This window comes from Miniopterus schreibersii (assembly GCF_964146895.1).
Source record: "Miniopterus schreibersii genome assembly, chromosome: 5".
Lineage (NCBI taxonomy): Eukaryota > Metazoa > Chordata > Mammalia > Chiroptera > Miniopteridae > Miniopterus > Miniopterus schreibersii.
In genome coordinates this window covers 14,254,796-14,278,126 of record NC_138106.1, presented here as the reverse complement: position 1 = coordinate 14,278,126, position 23,331 = coordinate 14,254,796, and the positions used below count along the sequence as shown (strand labels likewise).

The window sequence follows — 23,331 nt, the reverse complement described above, 5'->3', positions numbered from 1 at the left end:
ATGAGATTGGAGACCTCATGAATGGGACTTTTGCCTTTGGAAGAGGGATCCCAGAGAGCTCACTCACCCCCTTTCCATTATGTGAGAATATAACCAGAAGTTGGCAGTCTGCAACCCAGAAGAGTGCCCTAGAACTGAGCTATGCCGGTGCCTTGAGCTCAGGTTTCCAGCCTCCAGAACTGTGAGAAATAAATTTCTGTTGTTTATAGTACTTCATTGTAGCCACCCAGACCGACTAAGGCAACCCTATTTGCTGTGTCTTGCTCTGGACACCTGAATGAACGCTGCTGTGACGGAGCCTGAGCCACTGTCTGGAGTTGCCCAAGTGAGACGCAACTGATGGCAAATCAATGCCTGGAATTCAGACTGTCTGTCCTGGAGACTTATTAATGGACACATGAAACACATACTTGCTGGGAGTTGCAGACATTTGAAAGGGGGTGAGGAGAGTAAAGGAGTAATTTGTATATTTGGGAAATACAGATTCCAGAGTGTACTATTAAGGACCCTGAAGTCGCTTTTCAAAACTGGATTCCAAATATTGCTCAATTGATATTTCAGAGCCTCTAGAGACTCAACAATTGATTCGTGCGGGAGATTTCCTTGGGATCACTCTTATGGAGATCACCTATTTGGGAGCTTGAAGAGATGTGTTTTAAGTTTTTGAATCAATGTTGAATGCTTTATTCTAATCAGTATGAATTCTAATCTTACTTGAATTCTTTTGTTGACTGGCACCTCTCTCCTGATGGCCAGTCACCAGTCACATGGTCTGGTCACACTTGGTTTCTGGCGCCAAACTCCAAGGTTGCTCTTGAAGGGGCCCTTATCTCCTGATTGATCTGAAAGCAGTTCTTAAACTTCTCATTTTGTTCCATTAATGTATTTGCTATGAGAAAGTCGTTTGTCTTTGGTGATACCTTGTACCTTATGCACAAGGAAAAACAATGAAAGTCATTCCTTGAAAAAAATGAAGTTGTTTTTCCCTGGTGCCCAATAACTTTATATTTTAAATGCAATTTTGTTGAAGATTTTTGTTGATATCTCCTACTACACTATATGAAAAAAATTGTTGGAGAGATACCCCCAACATGCTCTCCAAAAGGAATATCTATGACCACTCCTATTCCGTATTTAAGACCACCCAAAGTGTGCTCTCTGAATTTAGTGATGATCCACTCAGATGTTTTCTAGCGATGGAGAAACAAAGAAAAAAGCTGATCTTATCAGCCATTCCCCTTAAAAACATTATCTCTAAAAGGAGCCTTTACTAATTTCTTTTCCTGAGCTTAAGTCGAACAGCTATCTGAATAACTTCTGAGCAGGCCAGTAAACTAGTTTGGCCACCCTGAACTGATAAAATCCTAACCTAAAGAAACCATATTTGAGGACGCATGTACAATCCTATTGAATATACAGTTGTTATAACTTGGATTTTCTGAAGGACAAGAACCATGGTGCTCCCCCTGGCGCATACTAAAGGCTTCAAGGACTTTCTGGCTTTTCAGATGTCGGAGACGTTTGGGGCATTTGAGGGCCAGTTGATATGTAGGAAACCGTACCCTGAGCTTATATTGTAATCCACTGGTGCTCCTTCCCAAACAGGGGCCTTTTCATGTAGAGCTGGGCTACACCGATGCCTAGGAGTAGGATGGCATGGAAGGGGGAAGACGCTCCCATTCAGAATCCTAATTGTGCGGGCATTTGGAGAAGTAATTCAGGTCACCAGCCAGTGCGGATCGTCACCCTCAGCCTGGCCCGCTGCTGGAAAATCCCTGCTAAAATACCTCACTCCGCAGGCCTCTGAGCTCACGGTGACACTCCCTTCACGCCTTCACCGTAGGGCTTGCCCACGCCGTCATCATTGTGTTTCTTTCTCCACATTGGTCTCTGAGCCTCTGGAGCAACTCTGACGGCAGCCACACCAGCGGCACCGTTTGAAAGTGTTCAGGGGGCTGAGCAATCCTCCATTGCCTCCCTCGAGGATTTATCAGTTGTCCATTTCCTTTAAAAATCCCAGCAGTACTTGTTTCTTTTGGACTTTTAGCTAGTGGTGAAATTTTAAAAAAGTGACGCCCTCTACAAGATTTATTAATTGCCCATGGCCTGATCATAAATTAGTATTTTCATGGTTATTCAAGGGGAAAATTAAGTGGTAGATATCATTATAATTATTTTGGAATTCTACTTTCTTGAGTAGGGTGGGTTTAATAATATTTAAGGTCTTTCCAAAGGCTAAACTTTCTTATTCTGCGAGACTTGTCCTTAACGTAGCACGCTTAACCTTTCTCAAGGAAACAGTCCAACAAATGTGTACAGAGTGCTTCTGACTTATGAAAAGTAAAGACAGGGAGGTGTTACAGGAAAGTTTACTCCCCATGAAAAACAGGATTTTAATAAACCCTCGGGCACTTAAAGCAACATAATGGCAAAACCCCCGATTCTGCTGAAGTTCATTATGAGAGCATCCTCAAGGTTCCTCTCATGGACTATAGATTAACTCTCGTGAACTTCTTTCCACTGCTCCAGGAAACCCCAGCATCCTTGGATGGACTGTTTTAATAAAGACTCGGTAAGGTTACAGAAAAATGCCTTGGTAGATTTTGGAATAAGTCTTGCTTCTAACGCAAACCAAAGGTCACTGATAGATGATTGCAAAGAAATACAGACATTTATACCCATGGAATTCCCCAAGTATTCAGAATATTTATTTTGCCTTGATGTTTTCTCTGCAGCTGCAAAGACTAAGGCTGGGAAAACCGTGTTTCAAAGATTCTTTCAATTTATTCCTGTGGCAATCTAGTCAAACAGCCTGCTTGGAAGCCATCTATTTGCAGAGCCAAGGTGGGGGAGAACCTGCCACACTATATAACTCACTAAGCAGTTCTTGGCTCCCCCTCGGCCAATCCATCTCCAGCAGTGGCTCTGCCCTGCATCTAGCAATACATATGATCAAGCGATTTAGCGCAAAAAAAAAAAAAAAAAAAGGAAGGCCCCACAACTTGGCATCCCCGAGGACATTAATCTTTGAGAAAAGCAAATGGGTCCAACTTTTGCCAGAGTTTAATAGCAAAGCTGTCACATTTTGCACAGACGAGTCTCCGGCTTGTTAGCGAATGGAAAGAGATGGGGGGGCGGGGGGGAGCTGCTGAGTGGACTGTTTTCAAAGTGGCTCCGGTTTTCGGGGGAGGGGCCGGGATGCTCCGCACCGCAGGGCGACGAAGCGGTTAACGCTGCCGCGAGCGCGGAGCGGCACCCGGGCTGCGGGTATATAAGACGGCGCCCCGCGCCAGAGCCGCTGCCGCCCGAGAGCCGCCGCCGGGGCGCACGGACGCGGGCCCTGACTCGCCAGAGGCCGGGGAGAGGATCACGGCGGGCCCGCGCGCTCTAACCGGGGCTCCTGCCGCGCGCCCGGGGCCCACGCGGGACCCCCGAACTTCGGTTCCGTCCCCCGAAACGCGCACCGCCGCGTCGCGCCCAGCGCACCCGCGCGCGACACCAGCGCGCCCGGCCGCAGGTCGCGCGGAAGGCGATGCGCGCAGGGCCCCGGGCTGCCGGGCTCCGACGGCGGGAGTAGGGCCCGCGGGGAGGCGGGGAGCGGGGTCAGAGCCCGGCCGCGCGGGGCGAGAGCCCGCCGGGGCTGCGTGCGCGCACCTGCCGCCCGGCGCCGCGATGAGCCGCGCGGTCTGGCTGCTGCTGGGCGCCGCTCTGCTCTGCGGCCACGGAGCCTTCTGCCGCCGGGTGGTCAGCGGTGAGTCCCGGGCCACCCGCTCGCCGGGGGACGAGGGGGGCAGGGGGCGCGCGGGCGAGGGCGAGGGCGGTGCGGCGCAGCCCGTCCTGGGGTCGGGGCTCCCCCCGGGTTTGGAAACCTGGGCGGGTTTGGGGGCCGGGAGGGGGCGTGGGGAACAGACTGTGCTCCGCGTTCCCCTGCGCCCCTCAAAATACACGCAAGAAAGTTTAAAATTGTCCGGAGTGCCCGGCTCAGTCGCCGCGCTCTGCTTCGCTCTGGGAGCCGCGCCGCGTGTCCCGGGAGGGGTTTGGGTCCACTTTCCTTGCGGAGAGCTGGTCCCGGGGCTGGGCACCCGCGGCCGGGGCGGGGATCGGTCACGGAGGAGCGCGGGCAGAGGAGCCGCTGCAGGACCGCGCCCCCGGGGCCGGGCTCCGCTCCAGCCGCGCTCGGCGCTCCCGGGGCCCCTGACCCGGCTCCGTGCGCCCCGCGCCGCTCACCCGCCCCTGGGCGCGCAGCCTTTGTTCTCGGGAGCGGGGCCTGGTCACGGGGCGCGGCTGCCTTTCCCTTGCACCCCTCGTTCCACGTTGGGGACGTCCCAGAAAGCGAAGTCGGCTGCAGGCGGGCCGAGGGTAGGTGGCGACGCGCGGGGTCGCGCCCAGGGGGCGCCGCGGGAGGCCGGCGGAGCCCGCGCAGGGGAGCGCGTCGGGGTTCCCCAGCCTCCTGGGGCTCCCGGGACTCCCCGGCCTCCCGGGGGTCGCCGGCCTCCCGGGGCTCCCCGGCCTCCCGGGGGTCGCCAGCTCCCGGGGCTCGCGCGGAGGTTCCTTTCCGCTCTCACTCTCCTGGTGTTGAGCAGTTTCTATTTGATTCGGCCTTTCTTACTTTTGGGGACGGGCTCTTTAAAAAAAACCACGAAGATTCTCAAAAGCCTGGGGTGCACGACTAGGGCCTTGCTGGAGACTGAGCGCAGAGAGCTCCTTTGATTGAAACCCCTTGTGATGCCAGTTAAAGTGTGCAGTGGGTATCTGTTGAATGGATATGGGCATGTGTTTGAAGTGCAGGAGGTTTTTGTTGTAAAAAGCACCAATTCCGCTTCACATTCTGTGCATCTTATAACAGGTGTCACTAGAGATAGAGATAGATGACAGATGACAGCAACTTAACCGGTAGAGGAAGCAGACCTTTGTATTAAGCTTAATTGTTACTGATCTTCCCCTCAGCAATATCTGGTGCTCTGCATCTTCAGAATATAATTTTTGAATGTCTAGTTATCTCTCACTCTCTACTAACTTTTTGGCACTCTGGAGACAGTGGAATGAGATACATTGTAAAATGTCATTTGGAAATGCTGCTTGCTTTTTTTTTTTTAAGAGAATCAGGCTTTTAATATCTATACAATGAAAACTTTACAGTATCAAATGCGGATGTTATACCATTAGCTGCTTTCCCCCTAATTTAACTTTGAGGGAAAAGTTTGCTATTTGGAGTCATCTGACTTACACAGCTGCCTGCCTTTGTGTTTATCAGAATTATTCTTGCAAAAGAATGAATAGCAAAGACCAGACTTTGAGCCTAAGGTGTTTTTTAAACACATAGAAACACTTCTTTGAATTAAATAGTATCCTTTTGGTATATTCTTGTTTGTATGCGTAAACTTTGCAAGGGAGGAAAAAAAGATATATGATGTAAAAATAGAACTTGAAAATTGTTGGTGAAACTTTACTCTGCGTTCTGTTATTGCATAAATTGTTGCAAACTGCTGCTTGTTCCTGTTATTTATAGGCATCTTGTAGGTGACATCTGGAAAATTTCTAATTAACTGAACATGATCTATTTGATTTAGCATAAATGATGATGTTTACTTGATATTAAAACAATTGTGCTTTTATTATGAATAATTTAATTGTCTTTGGTCATACAAGTTCACATTGACATTTAAGCATTCTAAATTGATTTGTGATTTTGTTCTTTGAAGACTATGTTTAAAAAATATATATTTCAGCCATAATGGCATGAGGATGGAGCAGTTTAAACCTGGACATTTTGGAAGCAGTAGGTCCAATGTCTGCCTGGTCGATGTTGAGCTTTGAGTGGTGCATCAACTTTTTCAGGCCACTAGGGACCAGTTGACAAAATTTTCAAGTATCTGTTGACTGCAACAAGTTCTTTGAGACCATTATTAGGAACATACTTACAATATATGAAATACATTTCTATTTATTAAATATCAATGCAACTACTTATAATTGCCATTTAGTTTACCAAAATAATCACCCCAGAAAAATGACAGGAACTCATAAAATAATCCTTTATAGAAATCCTCCTCTTAGTGCTTTAAAATATTCAATTATAAGACACTTTCCAGTACTTTAAAATACAGCATCCTTTTAAAAGTTGAGAGCACTGTTTATAAAGGAAGTGAAAATATTTTAAAATGAAATAGCATTTCTTACAACGGCATTTCAAACATCATAATATTCCCTATACGAGTTAGTAGCGTCTAGCAGTAGTAGGAACGTATTCCTATAGGTTAGTGGCCATGCTTATTTTGATGCATGAATATGCAGTACAGACACACAACCGTGAGGGTAACAATCAGAGAGTATTTAGTGAATTTATGATTCTCAGTTGGGAACTACTTTTAGGGTCTTAGACCTGTGCTGATTTGTTGCTGAACACAGATGTGTAGAGAATACCAATGGGGCTGCAGCCACTTAATTTTGTCAAGTGACTGGTAGGTAATGAAATCTTCAGGACAAAGGTAAGAAGGTTTCGCTTATGGGAATATGGATATACATGAGAAAGGAGTGTTCGAAACTCAGGTTCCGAAGATGGGAAGATGTGTCTGAAGAGCATGTGGGTATTTTAAACATTTGAAGTGGTTTGAAGTAATGTGTTTCTTTTCTTTTCTTTTTTTTTTTTTAACTCTCTCTCTGTCTCTAGTGCACACAGCAGTGATCCTCAACCTGTTTGTGCTGAAAAATGGCACTGAGTGTGTTTCATGATACCTCCAAATTTCTGCAGAACATTTTAATATGTATTTGAACTTATTAAAATTGGCAAACACTTTATTTCGGAGATTGGATGATTTAGAGACCTCTCTTTTTATCATACAGATGCCACAGGATATTGCAAAATCGTGGTGGTGTTCAGGAGCCTATAGATTAATTGAATAGCACAGGAGCTACAAAACTCTGTTATCCCAGCCTCTGGTAGTATTCCATGACATCATCAAAAGCATAAAGTGATGACGATGCAGTTTTCAAAGATGCAATTACTTTAAGTATCTCTTGGGCAAGAAAGGAACAAATTAATCTTATTACTAGTCATTTAATAAACTACACATTTGTCATAGCCATTAATCCCTAACTGCTGTTTTTCAGCATTTTATGGCCTTGTTTTTATAACTCTTTTTCCTGAAAATGGCAATAGCTGTTCCATTAACAAAAGAAAAGAGGCAGGATTTTTAAATAGAGGGGTGCAAGCGGAAATCCAGCTGATGTTCTCACCAATGATTTTGGCTTTTTGCACAGTCTTCTGTGCTAGGTGGCTGGATGTACACACTGCCAGGACAGACTCTCTTTCGCTGCTTTAACACATTACTGATGATATAATATGGCCTGACAACTTGAGTCAAGTTTTCCTTCTTATAATTGGGGAAGAATATGTTTGGGCCTCGCTTGTTGTATTTGGAAAAATAAAAGAGCTCAATAAAACACTCATTAAGGACATATATGACCTGAAAATATGAGATCGATGTTCTAGTATTAAGCCTATGGCCAAATGTTCAGTAATAGAAAATCCACAACCTGCTTAGAAACCAACTCTCAAGGCACAATCCCTTGCATATATTAGCCACCCAGTAATCAATAATGGATCAATGCTAATAACTATAACATAGAAAACATGAATAATGTATATATTTATCAGTCCTTTTATTTATGAAATCTTTCACCTTAGGAAAAAAATTATATTTGAGACATACCTGGGGACTGCATGGAAATCTGGGCGGATGCATGAACTGTAGAGCCAGCTACCTGATTCGGCACCCTGATGTTACCACTTATGAGCTGTGTGAATTTGGGAAAATTACCTGACTTTCCTTTGTTCCCCTTTGTTTTAAACATGGGATGAAAGCACCTACAGCACAGCGTTGTTGGAGGATTAAAGGGGTTTGACACAGCTGTACAGGTTGTATGCACAGGAGTGCCTTCCAAGAAGCCTGAGAAGGGACTCGGTGTGGCCAGCCTTGTGCCTGGAGCTGAGGCCACCTAGAGGAAAACATTATTATTATTATTATTATTATTCTTTTTTTCTAGCTGAACAGCCTCTATCACCAGGCAAGATTTTTCCTAAATTTACCCAGAGGCTTGGATTGTGCTAATATTGAGGCCTTTCATACTAACCTATTGATAAATGTCAGACTCCTATTATTATTATTATTATTAATTATTTCTTTAGAACTCATAATCACTCTCACTTTTTAGGTAAGAAAACTGAGGCCAGGACAGTTTAAGTAATGACCCCAATTTCCCGCAGTTCAAGTATAACTCTGGGATTCCAAGCCGGTTCTGATTGACTGAATGCTCGAAACCCTAAGTCACACTGTTACTTGGTTTACCATTTGTTATTTAGATTTTAAATATTAGGATTTTTAAAAAAATGAGTCTCATCTCCTTGTCAGGAAGCTTGTGGTATTTCCCAGCGGGAGAGGTAGGTCATGCAGCTGGCACCACCGTTCATGAAATGACCCAAGACTATAGTTTTGGTTTTGTTCACCAGTGTAGGAAAGTGGATTCCAGCACAATCTTAGAAGTGCACTATACAGTTCATTGTGCAATAAAATCTCTGTTGCAAAAATAAAGCTTACTCTAACAAAACTTTTTCTTATAAAGAAAAATTCTTAAGAAGTTGGTATAATATTGAACAATGAAAGCAGAACACAGGATCAATAGCTTCCCCTTTCCTTCCAGTTCAGAAGTGTTGGCATTGCCAACAGAGGTCATGTTACACTGTATAGTGTAGTGTCCGACCATTTATCAGTGTGATTTTGAGAGGAGTAAGAAATTACTGTGTAAAACAGATTCTTTTATGGGATTCTGATGTTTAAAGTCCAGTCAGTCTGGTTTGGGTTTATCATGTAGATCCTCTTTTGTACAACTTTTTCTTTGCAACCTCAAGTAAGTCTTAATTGAACAATAGGAATTCATAAAATGTCTTCTACATATTATTGAGTAATGTTATATAAATTCAATACTTATTTAATATTGATAATATATGACTATAGTGTGAGGTCTAAGAAAAATGTTATTACTTTCCTAACAAACTGAGGACTCACCTGTCAGAAAGTTAATACATACTAAGCAAAATAACACCAAATCCTAGATCCTTTCTCTTCAGGGAGAAAGAAGGAAACTGCAATGTTTGTATGAGTTTGGCCCCACTTTTACATTCTTCCAAAAGCATTGAAAACTCTGCCAATATTTAGCTCTGAAGGAATTTTAATGACTTAGAAAAAAGACAAAGTCATATATTCGTGGAAATAGTAGCAAAATCTTAGCTCTGATGTTGATAGACATGTTCATTTTAATAGGCAGTACTGAGCATGATCTCTAAATAAAAGTTCCTGGCTACATATGTAGTTTGTGTGTGTGTGTGTGTGTGTGTGTGTGTGTGTGTGTGTGTGTGTATGTGTGTGAGAGAGAGAGAGAGAGAGAGAAACCAATAGGTGTAGACTCCTTGGTCCTTTGTCTTCCTTGTAAATAAGGCAACAATCAAAGGATATTTCTCAGCACAGATGCTAGGCAACATTTAGTAAATTATTGTTGGGCAGTGTCAAGGTAGCCTTCACATAATAAAAACTGTTATACTGTTATCTGAATATTTCTCTGAATATGTTAAGGGTAGTAGAGTAGTAGGAAGAAGGTTAGGTGGACTAGATGGGAGATGTTATGGATGGAAGGTTAGAATTCCTCTCATTCAAAATGCTGGGTGGGAGACTTTACCTGACTATAACATTGAAAAGTCAGAGAAAAGGAAATTCTCTCTCTGAGCTCACAGAACGAGAAGGGAGGTAATCATAATGCTTTTCTAGGAATACCAGCCTTTACAGAAGTGGGAAAAGTTGCTTCCAGAAGATCCGTATTAATGGGACTTTTCTGGGAATCAGGGCAACATCTGTTTCCCAGCTGTTGGAGCTCCACTGCGATCACAGCTGCAGTTCAACAGCTTCTTTTGCTGCAACTTGGACTCAACTTGCCCAATAAGGTGGAGACCAGGAGGGAAGTACAATTGGATGTAAAGAAATTTACAGTGTCAGCTGTAACTGACTATGATATATATATAGAGCATTAAAAACCAGCAATGTTTCCAGAATTTCCTGAAAACTGCCTGCTGCATCTGAACTGCTAGTGACTTTTCACTTCGAAATCTGTGGACACAGCCTATATTCAATCAATACACGTTGGAGTCAGTGCCTGTCTGTAGTTGGTAATTGGCCTGATTCCCTGAGAGTTCCCCTGCAGTGAAGCCGCCACAGTCCCCGTCCCCCCCAGCACCCCTGGACCACTCCCTCACCCACAGCCGCAGGGAGCGTCAGGCTGGCCACCATCCAGGTGCATGCGGTGCTAATTGTGAAGTCTAATCCCTGTCTGTGGATTTGCTCTTATTACTATTATTCCTCTACAGACTAACATTTATCTACTTTGCTAATACCTAATAGTAAATTAGGAATTTCCTCATGACACCGAAAGCTCTCATGCATCTGATTAGAAGTGCTATCTTAATTTTATAAACAAGTTTAGTCTTATCATTTTTGTATCCTCACCATAAAGAATAAATCCGTGTTGCATTTATTTTTTAATACATGAAAGATAATGACCAGATGCTTTTAGCATATAAATCATACCTGTGCATCCTCTGAATGTGCGTATTTGTTACATAAATAATTTCTACTTATTACAATTTCTGGCTAATCTTTTTTTTTTTTTAATTCGGCTTTTTGACATCTTGCAAAACAATCTTGTTGGACAAGTTTACTATTTTAAAAGTGCTGGAATCAAATCCAATTCTGAGTTTTCTCAGAATGAAAAACTAAACATACTGAAACCTCAAGGGAATGCAATTAAGAGATATTTTGAAACAGAAATATGGAAAAGATGTAGGAGATGAAAATTGAAACAGAGCTTGATTTAAAAATATAGGCATAAAATCACTAGGCTTAATGGCATTGCTAGAATATTACCAGAAAGAACACTTTTTAATAATGAAGTCATCACAAAGCCTAATAATAAACTAGGAGACATTTTTTAAAATAGTAATTATATTAGACTCAATCATTGGGACGTCTGTAATCCTCTCTCAAGTAATGAGTCAGACTGATTTGTCCATTTGAAGTCTCTTTAATTCCAGTTTCCTGTGGGCATCCATACTAGCCTGTTATTTTTCATTAATAATTACCTGGGGCAGTATGCTAATTTCTTCATATTATTCAGTGTGTTGCTCCTGGGTCCAGATCATGGTTCATGAGACTGAGGACAACTGCTGCCATTTTATTAGCTGGCTGTGCTCTGCGTGTGTCAAGTTATTGAATGCTTGTCACTCAAACACTGTTGTGAGGGTAATGGCCTTCTGCTGATTTCCGCTCCCTCCTGCCTCCAAGTGTCATCATAGGTCATTAATTGCTGACTCGGGGGGGAGAATGGATGTGATACCATTCTGAACACTGGCTCAGTGTGATATACTGTAATTACAAGTGCAAAGCTTGAATGCTTTATTTTTAGCCAGTGTTCAGGTATAATACCCACCCCCCAAATCCTCCACTACTGACAACTTTTCTTGATCAGCTACAAAATTAAATACATAGTGGAAAAAGCCTTCAATCTCAACAAGAATAATGTTCATACAGATGAATCATAAGAAAGCAGTAAAGATGTGCCTGAATTTCTTAGCATAAAGTCAGTTTACTTAATTTTACATACAATGTTAAAACAGTCTGTTTTCCAAGGCTAACCCTGAGCTGAAATCAGACAGTGACTAAGAGAGGTATGTAGGTCATGGACAAGCAGGTTGGAAACAAGGAACAGTGACAGAGAGGGGTTTGTGGCAGTGCTTGAAGTCGACAGGCAGAGATCAGAAATGAACCAAGGAAGGTGATGTAAAAATAAAAGAGCATGGCCACTGGGGTGAGTCTCTGTCATCTTGGCCTACATGTTTGGTGGTAAAACAGGTAGGGTGTAAACAAAAACTTCCATTGCTGGTAGAGTTAGCTAAATCCTGTAGACTATGGCTTCATTATGATTTGATATGGTCATGACTATTTGTAGTTATGTCATCAGGAAAGTTCATTCTGCTTAATATGTAGGCGTGTGTGAAATTAACCAAAGAACTTATATGCATATGTGCATAACCCGTGGACACAGACAATAGTGTGGGGAAGGCCTGGGGGGGGAGCAGGTATGGGATGGAGGGGTCAATGGGGGAAAAAGGGGGATATCTGTAATACTTTCAACAATAAAGATAAAATTTTTAAAAAGAGTTTTTTAAAAAAATCAACCTTTTTATTTGGTTGCCTATGTATTTAAGTCTTCACCTGGTGTTTTTTTGTTGTTTTGTTTTTCAGGCCAAAAGGTGTGTTTTGCTGACTACAAACACCCCTGCTACAAAATGGCCTATTTCCACGAGCTGTCCAGCCGAGTGAGCTTTCAGGAGGCGCGCCTGGCTTGTGAGAGTGAGGGCGGGGCCCTTCTCAGCCTTGAGAATGAAGCAGAACAGAAGCTGATAGAAAGCATGTTGCAGAACCTGACAAAGCCGGGCACAGGGATCTCTGACGGTGATTTCTGGATAGGCCTTTGGAGAAGTGGAGAGGGCCAAGCATCTGGTGCCTGCCCGGATCTCTACAGGTGGTCCGACGGGAGCAGCTCCCAGTACCGGTGAGTCGGGCCCTCAGGGGGCTTTCTTCTACCTGCAGAGGATGTCAGAATAGAGCAGGGAAATAGCGTAGACGTGTTCTTGCTGCTCCATACAGAGCGGGGCAAAAGGAGGCTTACAGTTGTGAGTATGTGAAGCACAGCGTTTATTCTTGTGTTATTATTTAGTAATTATTGTATTATTTTCTATATGAATAATTGTAAACCTCCTTTTGCCCCACCCTGTATTGGCAGAAACTGGTATACGGACGAACCTTCCTGTGGAAGCGAAAAGTGCGTGGTGATGTATCATCAACCTACGGCCAACCCTGGCCTTGGAGGCCCCTACCTCTACCAGTGGAACGACGACAGGTGCAACATGAAGCACAATTACATCTGCAAGTACGAACCAGGTAGGGTGGCTTGCAAGTTGGTATAGCAGATGTTGTGCATATCTGCTTAAGTTTTATCTTTAAGCTTTGCTACCTTTGGCTCTTTTTGCTTTTCTGCTGTGAAACATGAACGTACTCTAAAAACTTGTCCTATTCGGTGTACTGAGCACACTGTGTGCTACAGAACAGACTGCCAATGAGTTAAATAGAACCGGAGTAACTAGAAACTATAGAAACTAGAGTCACTACAAATAGACACTACAGTCACTAGAAATAGAACTAGAGAGTAACTAGAAACATCTGGAGAGGTGCCTTTAAGAGAAAATAATTATCTCCAATATTAAGGTCAAATGGTATTTTTAGAAATTCATTTAATGAAAAATAAACAGCTATTTTTAAATATTTTAAATATTTAGTATAGCGTGTGTGAGGGAGGTGTGTCACCAAAGCACCTATAGATTTACACATCTGAGCAATAGCCCTTTAGGTGATTATCTGGGGAATTTAAGGGATCAAAGGAACCCTCTCCTGGAACACCAGCTTATTATCTCGTGGCACGATACTTGGCACGTGCTCCTCAGTATAATTGAACTACTTTGAAAAGACAGCTCAACTGAATTGATATTTGACCAAAAGAGAGGTTAATCAGAACTGTGCAAACTCATTTTTAACAATAATGTAAGAAAGTCAAATTAGATACTTAGGCTTTGAGATTTTTAATTTTTTAATTTTTTGGCTATTTGTCTCCTCAGTGTTTGGAAGTGTCATTTTAAGTCTTCTGTTTGCTTGACCTCATGTGTTCATGGAAGGCAGTTATAATCAAGTGCTGCTATTTCCATTATTGTCTTGAAAATACATGATTCCTTTTTGTCATAAGACCATAAAGCACGGGGATTATTTGGATTAGGTTTACTCTTCTCTCATGTTTATCCTGCTCTTGAGTATATTAGCCAACTTTCTCTCCCTGGTGAGCTTATTCTTCAGCAACCCCTAGGTTGCTAAATCCATCATTACCCTTTTAGAAGCCTTTACAAAGCCAAATCAGTTACGCTCTTATGTTCTTTGTCTTTTTTTCCTTTAAAAATATAAAGTTTAAGTTCTCTGATAGTTTAAATTTGCAGCTGTATGTACTCGAAACTATTAAATGAAACAGTATATTGTAGAATCTTTTAAATACAATATTGTCTTCTTCTCTAAGCTTTTAGATGAACGATTTTGACTCTAAGTACATTTATTTACTTTATTTTTATATTTGCCTTCTTAGGTACATTATTCAGGACACTATAACCCCAGAATCTTCTTGACTTGTTTTGTATTAGATAATCTACATTTATATTACTCATGGAAGAACACTGTAGACATAAAATTATTTCTTCCTTTATCTCCTATATTCTACCTAAATCTTCAAATATCTGTACTTTGTGAACAACATTATTTTATGTATTTATTGTTTTTGAAACACATGCACAGTTTTAGTTGATCTTATTAATGTACTTAGAAATTTTATTCTTTACTTTGCTTTAAATATTTTCATCTTTAACTATTTTCTGTTTAGTCAACCTTCTTCGAGCTTAGTGTTTTATTTATGAAGGATATTGGTTTCATTAAATTTCTTGCTTATAGAGCCAGTGCTTTTTACTGGTGAGTGGTTAGCTTCTCAGTGGTGAGGGGCTTGGAGAATTAAGCAGTGGGACTATTTAAAATTTACAAACTATACTACTAATTATTTTGAACTTTATTCTCCAATTATACCAGGACTACTGTGTGATTTGAACTTAGTCTTCTCTTTCTGCTCCTGCATACCATGTGCGCATGACTAATCATATCCAAAGTAGTAAAAAATTAACCTGGCTAAGCAGAAACTGAATAATTTGCTTCTGAGTTTGCTCATTCTCTTAGCAATCATTCCATCATTTTTATTATTGTCCCCTGAGTGGCATATCTATTCTGTAGGTCTATAGAATATGTATACAAGAATAATAAATATTATTATAGGATGGTATATGATTAAACTTCCAATGAATAGAGACTGTGTGGTCAAATTAGAGGAGTAAACATTACATTAAAATGATTTGCTAGTCTGAAACTAATATAAGATGCTATATATGTCCTTTATTTCCCATCACTTGATAAAAATAAATAGGAAATTGTATTTTTGGAACAAATGAAAACAAATCTACAGAGTATTTTCTTACTAATTTAATTTATATTCACTGAACTATTAATTTAACACATGGGACCTAGAAAAAAAATTAGGTGATAGAGCAGTACCAGGTCATGGTAAGAGAGTTCAACATGTTTTAAGGGCATGGCAATTGAGAAGATTTCATCTCATAAAACCAGGGAAAGAAACAGCTCAAAAGCCTTAGTTTATTATTATATTTTAAAGGCGTAGACATTATTGGAAAGTAAATACAAGGATGGCATTATTTGTATAGGACAGACACTTGCTTAGAACATTATTATTTGAACCATCAATTCCAAACACAATCCATATACAGTCTTTTGCTGATTGTTATTGTGAGGAGAAACCTAAATATTGCACTGATATTAGCACCAAAATCACCTTTGCTTGCCATTGAATTGCAGTTCATGGCTCACATTCTCATGGTCACTGAATCTTGCTTGTCTTTGCCTAGCTTCCTGCCTGCTTTGGCATGATTGCCTGTAACATAGACACACTGTTGGTAGGCAATGCAGTAATGGTTGCAAGGATTCATGAAGTGGATGCTCGATTTAAAGATAATTAAATGTTGACTTCTAGTTAGACAGTTTCACATAAACTTAAGTTCAAAATATAATTCTTAGCTATAAATGGTTCAGAAGTCAAAACACTGATTTTTATGTGGTTTTATAATAAACTTATTTCCTCTATGTTTGTATTTCTCTTGTTTATCATTTCATATGATGTCTGTACTTACAATCTACAGAGATTAATCCAACAGCTCCTGGAGAAAAGACTTATTTTACAAACCAACCAGGAGACACCCATCAAAATGTGGTTGTTACTGAAGCAGGTAATTCATTCCCGTGTCTTTAACTCCTTTATCAAGAACAAAAACTGTACATTTAAACTCTGCTTCTAGTTGGCCCCAACTTCCCTTATTTCTTAGTGAAGTGGTGCAGTAAATATGGGCCTATGGAAATTTACTTTTGAACCAGGTTAGAACAAATGATGCTAAGCTAGTTTTTGCATGTGAGAACCTATTTTTTTGTTTGTTTTCTTCTGATTGGATGTATCTAGTACTAAAAGTATACTGGTATGTTTTTTTAAGGATTGGCTGGGGTGAGGTGAGTATAAAATAAAAAGCCTGATCTGTAGACTCTGGAATTTTCTGTGATGTAAATACTCCCTGGCTGATTTCAAGCTACCAAAGTGATATCGCTGAACCGCAAGGTGGAAAGAATGCATACATTGAACTCTCAGCCCAGCTGTTTCTAATATACCACTGTCTGCAAAAGAAACAATGAAATCCCAATGCAAATTGCATGTTAGTCAGAAATCATTTTAGCATGGCCTTATGCCAACTGGACAGAAATGTTGGTTTATCCTAGTTGCTTTGTGAGGATTGAGCCAAAGACCCAAAGTCTCAAAATCTTTCTGCAGGCAATCCAAAATCCATGAAAGAGGAGGGAATACTGTCTCTTTTTCTTTATTAACATATATAAAGAATCATGATGATATTTTGAAAAGAAAAAAATACTTTGTGAATTTTTAAAATTCTTGAAGTCACCTATTACTTGATGGAGGCTCAAGAGTTGCTGAAAGCATAGCAAATTACCCTCAAAATACCCATCACTGGACCTCAGCTTCTCGTGTTAACAAAGGAAGCGATATGCAGTTAAATGGGTAGTTTGTCCTAAGTTTGGTCCACTTTGGTCAGTATTATTTAGATTAATACTGATGGCTTTTGATTGGCTAGCTAAATGCATGGTTTTCAATTTGTGGGGTTTTTTTTGTATGGATATGATATTAAAATGAAGTGCTCTTCATTTTTCAGATGCCTGATTTTAAACCATTCAGAACATCTAAACCTAATTAAAGATTATCAGTAAATAATTACATTGGGGATATTTTCCCCCGATGACAGTGAAAAAGTGTTTAATAAAGTCATTTTATGCTATCTGAGACTTCAGTTTTTTATTTTACCAAGAATATCCAACATGATCAAGTGTGGATGGAACAGGATTTAAAAATTACTCATTTTAGAATTTAATTAAGATCAAGTCTTCATGCCTCTGAAGTCTTGTGTCTCTGGGTTATGACTATATCATCAGTTAATATTTACATATTTTTGGTTTAATCCCTGGGAATCTTGCATATCACCATGGCACTGAACTTATTGGTCAGGGTGATTACATGCCCAAGAAATCAACAGTTATTTTAATAATGATTATTATTTTTTAATCAGTGCTTGGTTCTCTAAGAACCAAGAAGGATTAGTGAAGTGATATAGCTAGGATTATTAATACACTATGAATACTAGCCCCTATCTGAATAGCAGATTTAATAATACTTTTGGAAATATGGACATTGAATAAGAGCATGGCAACCAGTGCAGTAAGATTTTTTTACTTTTAACAATTATATTACATTAGATTATTTAGTATTTAAGGAAGAACTTTGCTTAGAATCTATTGATAATAATTTTATTTTACCTTAAATGTTTGGAAAACTTTTATGTATCTTTGGTGTTAGAATTCTGCCTCACCTGTCTTTTTACACTAAGACTGTTTTACTTTTGTAGGCATAATTCCCAATCTAATTTATGTTGTTATACCAACAATCCCACTGCTCTTATTGATACTGGTTGCTTTTGGAACCTGCTGTTTCCAGATGCTGCATAAAAGGTAAATAATTGCCTCGGGGCTCATAGCTGATGTATGTGCTGGGTCTGAAATCTGAATGCTTGTAAGTTTGCAACGTATGCAACTATACCATCCCTTGTTTATCAAGTGTAAGAATTAATGCTAAACCTTTCAACCTTGACCTCAAGTTGAATGCAAAACTTAATTCTTATAGTTGTACTTTGTAGTTATCTTTTCAAAATTTCAAGTCATAGCCTTTTGTTTTGTTTCAAAAGGATCTTTTAAGTATAGGAAATAAAGCACAATGTTAAAAATAGGTCACTTTTTAGTAGGCAGCTTGAAATAAAATGACACATTTTAACCGCCAGATTCTTGGGAGTATTATATCTATTTATCCATACCCTTGAGATAGATGTAAAATTTTTCCATGTGTATCAATTTGTCAATTCAATTAAAATAATTAATATAGTAAATATAAGTATGTATGAAAGGGAAAAGGAAAAGATGTTGGATTTAAATAAGAGCATGTTTGCTAGAATAGTCTAGACAAGCGATTTTCAACTGGTGTGCGGCAAGAATTTTTAAAACATGCAATACTGGACTATTTAGTGAGAGGCTCTCACCTCTTTTCCCTTAGATTGTCAAATTAAAAAAATGACAACGGCCAACACGACAGTAGCCATCCAGTGTGAATGAATCGAAATTATACCAATTTTTTTGTCAGGTCGGCAAAAAATATATTTTTTGGTGTACCGCAGAATTTTAGTAATTAGTTTATGTGCCATAAGATGAAATAGGTTGAAAATCACTGGACTAGATCTCTTTGTCCGAGTGTTTCCAATAGAAATTGATTGGGAGAGTGCCCTCATCATGGAATGACCTGTAAATACATCATTTTTCTCTTTTGATGTTAATTATTCTTCTTCTTTTCCTGAAATAAACCATAAAGAATCCACTAAGCAACAAAAGTCCCAGAGAAAAAAGTCAAATTGATGTCAACTCTAAATTTCACATACGTTTAAAAAAGCATACAGCCTGTGATTTATTGACTGTTTAAGCAAGACACGTTGAATGATAATAATAAATAAAACCTGGCAAATTAATACTACATTTTATTTCCTCTTGGCTTTCCAATGTATAGGTAAAACACAGTTAAATTGTTTTTCAATATTTTGTACAGAATACAGACAATAGTAAATATCTAGCTTCTTCCCTTAATTCCTAAGACTACGGAAAGATGGAAAGCAATTCTGGAAAGCAATGATGTAGAGGTAGGATTTGATATAATCCCCCATAACCCAGCCAAACTGTTAAGGAAGAACTGTAAATAACAAGTCAGCTTGAAAAAAAAATAACTTGAAAAATATTACGTAGACATTCTCATTTCTAAGATAAATATTCCTCACGTGCCAGTGACAGAGTTTTCTCTAAAGTTTGTTTTCCTTCTTCCAAATGGCGTGTTATTGTAGAGACTCTATTCCTTCAGAAACCTTCCAGGTTTTCCCATCTTGCAGATCTGTGGCGTTTTCACTGTTTGAAATTCTCAGAGTGAGAAAATAAAGCAGAATAGAGCACCTCTAGATGCCGGCATTAGCTGTAGTGCCAATTCATTCGTTCTTAGATCCTTCCTTTTCCTTTCTTCCAGGAAAGCAAGGAGAAACTTCATCAAAGACTCAACTCCATTCTCATCTGAGGGCCTTGCAGAAAGTTTAAATTCCAATCTGGTACACAGGATGGTTTCTCTCATTCCATGTCATGTTCAAAAGAATAACTCTTGTTTCCTTAACTGGAAGTAACTCTTAAAGGCCATACTAATGCTACACGAAGACTACATTAATAACTTAACCTTATCTTTTTCATCATTAAAAAGTTTTCATGTTTTTGATCAACTTTGCTGGACTGATTTTCCTTTCGTGTTGGATGACTTATTAGATAAAGATGTGCTGATCTTACTTATTTGGATGCAGACCTCCAAAACGTATAAATAGAATATATTATTTTGTTAGTAACAAATTCAGTTAAATGGAAGTCAATTAAGTAATACTATAAAAATGTATTGCTCAGACTTGTTTAGGAAGAGTTCTTTTCTAATTTTTCTTGGAAGGAGCTCTGCCAGGTCAGGCAGATGGCGAGTGAAAGGTGTGGGTGGAAGGCATACCTGTGGGTAGGAGGCTGGAAGGGGTGCTGCTGGAAGGGGTGTCTGTGGGAGGAAGGAAATGCTGAGCACAACCCGCAGGGACAGAACATGGTCAGTGGTGCAGCTGAGGGCTCATTCTCAGGAAACTAGAGCAAAAGGAGTCCAGAGCTTGAGCAGAGTCTGGTAGAGGATGACTCGGACATTGAGGAACAGGCCCTTTTCCTGGAGCCCGAGAACTGGCTATTTTATGGAGAGTTGAAGACAGCCCAGCCCGAGGCATAGGCTGGACTTGATGTCCCGAACTCTCCATCTGAGAGTGAAGTTCAATCTCAGATCTGGGGAAACTCAGACACCCATAAGTTATTAGCACCTGAATCTACATTGTTTTTCAGAGACTGAAATAATATTAAACTTCCGAGGATTAGGTGACTTAAATTTAGGACCCCAAAGCTGATGGGAGGGGTCCTTATACTTAGGAGAAAAGCACTACTGAATGATTTGGCATTCAATACAGCATATGTTAACGGAGAAATATTCAAAAAGCAACATTTCAAAAATCATAGACCAAGGAAAATGAAGATTTACTGGTGATTACAATGAAAATGTTGGCATTGTGTCAGACACATTTGTGTGTGTGTGTGTGTGTGTGTAGAGTTCTAAACTATGAAGGATCCAACAGAGAACCACCTATTTTATTCTGCTTTTTCATTATTTCATATGAACTGTTTACCATCTTTGCATACTGGAATAATCTAGAATTCTTTGTAGGAATGAAAAAATAGGCTGGTGAGAGAAGAAGGACCCTTTTATAATAAGCCCTGGGATACATACCTCCACTTGGACCATGACATGCCCAGTTTGATGAGAGGTCTCATATATTGAACTTATTTCTTCTTGTGTTTTTCAGTAAAGGAAGAACAAAAACTAGCCCAAACCAGTCCACATTGTGGATTTCAAAGAGCACGAGAAAAGAAAGCGGCATGGAAGTGTAAGGTTTCATTGAATTGGCTCCAGAAAACAATGTTTTCTTCTGTAACTCTGGATCTGTATAAGGAATGGCGTCAGAACCTTAGCTTGGAATGGCTTGAATCTCAGAGGATCTACAAGATGAACTGTAAGCTCCCTCTTGAGGCAAATATTAAAATGAGTTTTCTATGTTTATTTCATTTACAAAATATGCTGTGCTAATAATGGAGTGAGACATGCTTATTTTGCTAAGTGATGCACCCAAACTTCAAGTAAATGGAATGGACCATGCAGATAAACTTGCTCTCAACACATCAGAAGTATGTGTGTTGGAAGCAGTTATTTTTGTTTCTTTTACCTTTCATAGGTTGTAATCTAGTTAATGCAATGTAGATTGTATTGAAATTTACAGTGTGCAAAAATATTTTACCTTTACGTAAGTGTTTGATAAAAATGGACTGTTATATTTATTTTTATGGTGTTTCATTTTTCAATACATGCTGTTTTGATTAAAGAAATTTATCATTGTGGTCAACTGAATTCACAAACACATAAATACATTGCCATAGAAAAAAGTTTCCTTTCTAGAAATGGTTCATCTTTCAGTTCCTCTGCTTTGGATCAGACAGTGTATAAGAAATCTCTTCAGAAATAAGAAGCTATTTCATTAACTGTGGTATAAATCCACTCAAATATTTCACTTAGAGGCAAGAATTGTCTAATTTTAATTGTGCAAGACATGTGCCTTATAATTATTTTTAGTTTAAAACTCAACAGATTTTGTAATAACTTTGTTAATAATTGTATAAATTATGTACTCAATCTAGAACGAAAATAGTGGCAAACACAATATAAATCATATGTCTTCACATGTTGCCTATATAACCACAAATAGCTCGCTGAGGGTTCTGGAATCAATTTGGTTCCTCCTTTGACCACAAAACAAGGAGGGTTATTTGGGGTTTGGGGATAAAACTGGAGGCAGATTGTGGCATCATTTGTCTAAGGTTTTCTTCTAGTTCTGTTTAGCCTCTGTCGGCACCTAAAGGGGCTTCACAGTTGGGACCAGGTGAGTGGTCACACTGGTGTGGAGGTAAGGCCAGCACACTAACATTTTAGTGAGGAAAGAAGCTGTGAGTTAGTGTGAAAAATGACTGGAGGGCATCGATCATCGTGTGTTTGTTGAGGGTTTGGCTGGGAAAGTGAACTGGGGCTCCTCTGTCTTATCCCCTGGTTTCTTCAATGCCCGTGGCTCCTTCATCTCAAGAGAGAGTTGTAACTATCTGGTCTTCACATGTCCCTGTGCTCCTTTTAACCAAATAAAAGTTCTTGTTTCTGAAGAATGATCATTCGTGTTGTCTAAGTCTCTCAAGTGGACAAACTACAGACACGTTCGCATCAATACATGCAGATGAAAACAAATTACCGTTTAAGGGTGGAGGGAACGAAAGTTGTGGTCATAGAGCATTTTACACCTCATTTTTTCCCTGTCAGTCCTTTTCGGTTCGATAATAAAGAGCTCTCGTTAAGGCAATTCACCACTGGAGCTGGTTGGCAAAACTAAAAGGCAAAATAGAAATTAGCGGGCCTCGGCCCCTCTTCGGCTGCTGGGAGGCCTCGGGAACAGCAGCTGCGCCCCAAGCTTAGGCCCCCCCACATTTAGCACTCCTCTGTGCCTTGGCTACCCACCTTTCTGGGCAAAATGAGGGACCAGCTGCTGGCATCTACCTCTTCCCACCAAGCTCCCACTGCCAATGTCTTCATTTAACTGGGGTCCGATGGAAGGAGACTAGGCTCCCCCCATTGTCTCTGCCTCCAACGACTACAACAGCTGCATGCAGGGGAGACAGAGCCGTGGGGAAAGGCCTTGCTTTGCTTTTTATCTTGATCCAGGCCTGGATCACTCTTCTGGCATTAATTACTAAACTCGTAAGTTACTGGGAGTGGGACAGTGCACTTTCCTCTTATTCGAAGATGGCCCTGAGACGGTCCTAAGGGCTTCTTAAAATTTTAGCTGACCTTTGAAAAATAAAATGGACTACATGGTGTGTGTATCTGTTGTGTTTGTCTTTTCAGAGCATAGTTCACATGTGTTTTAAAATGCAGGTGGTTCTGGAAAAGATTCAGGTAGTAAAATCAAACAGCACACCCTACCCCTGCTGTTCCATCCTTCCTAGCTATCAGGAACAGGTACTTGGAAAGGTCTTCAAAAGAATAGTGTGTTCAGGGACTCCTGATTTTTGGCCTAAGAATAAATTCCACAATTGCTCACCAAGTGGTCGCCAGTGCCTCATCGTTTCTTCCATCAGGACAACCTACGGTGATTGATCCCGTCTTTCGTCTCTCGATTCCTTTAAACCTTCTTTTACTTTGGACCATATACACTCATTCAAG

General features: G+C 40.3%; 1 protein-coding gene across 4 annotated transcripts in view; it reads left to right on the top strand.

Annotated features, from left to right (window-relative positions):
- CHODL (chondrolectin) overlaps positions 1–22,283 on the top strand; it is a 170,886-nt gene extending 148,603 nt beyond the window's left edge. Inside the window, exons 1-7 of one of the 4 annotated variants that reach the window (XM_081137837.1) lie at positions 3,343–3,751; positions 12,348–12,657; positions 12,889–13,046; positions 15,956–16,042; positions 17,774–17,876; positions 19,480–19,558; positions 20,879–22,283. In XM_081137837.1, coding sequence (XP_080993963.1) covers positions 3,673–3,751; positions 12,348–12,657; positions 12,889–13,046; positions 15,956–16,042; positions 17,774–17,876; positions 19,480–19,558; positions 20,879–20,881 — 819 coding nt within the window. In that variant the 5' untranslated portion in view covers positions 3,343–3,672 and the 3' untranslated portion in view covers positions 20,882–22,283. Of the gene's footprint in view, positions 1–3,342; positions 3,752–12,347; positions 12,658–12,888; positions 13,047–15,955; positions 16,043–17,773; positions 17,877–19,479; positions 19,559–20,878 lie in introns of those variants that run through there. The other 3 variants (XM_081137836.1, XM_081137838.1, XM_081137835.1) reach the window with 3 other exon arrangements.
- The last annotated feature ends 1,048 nt before the right edge of the window (positions 22,284–23,331 follow it).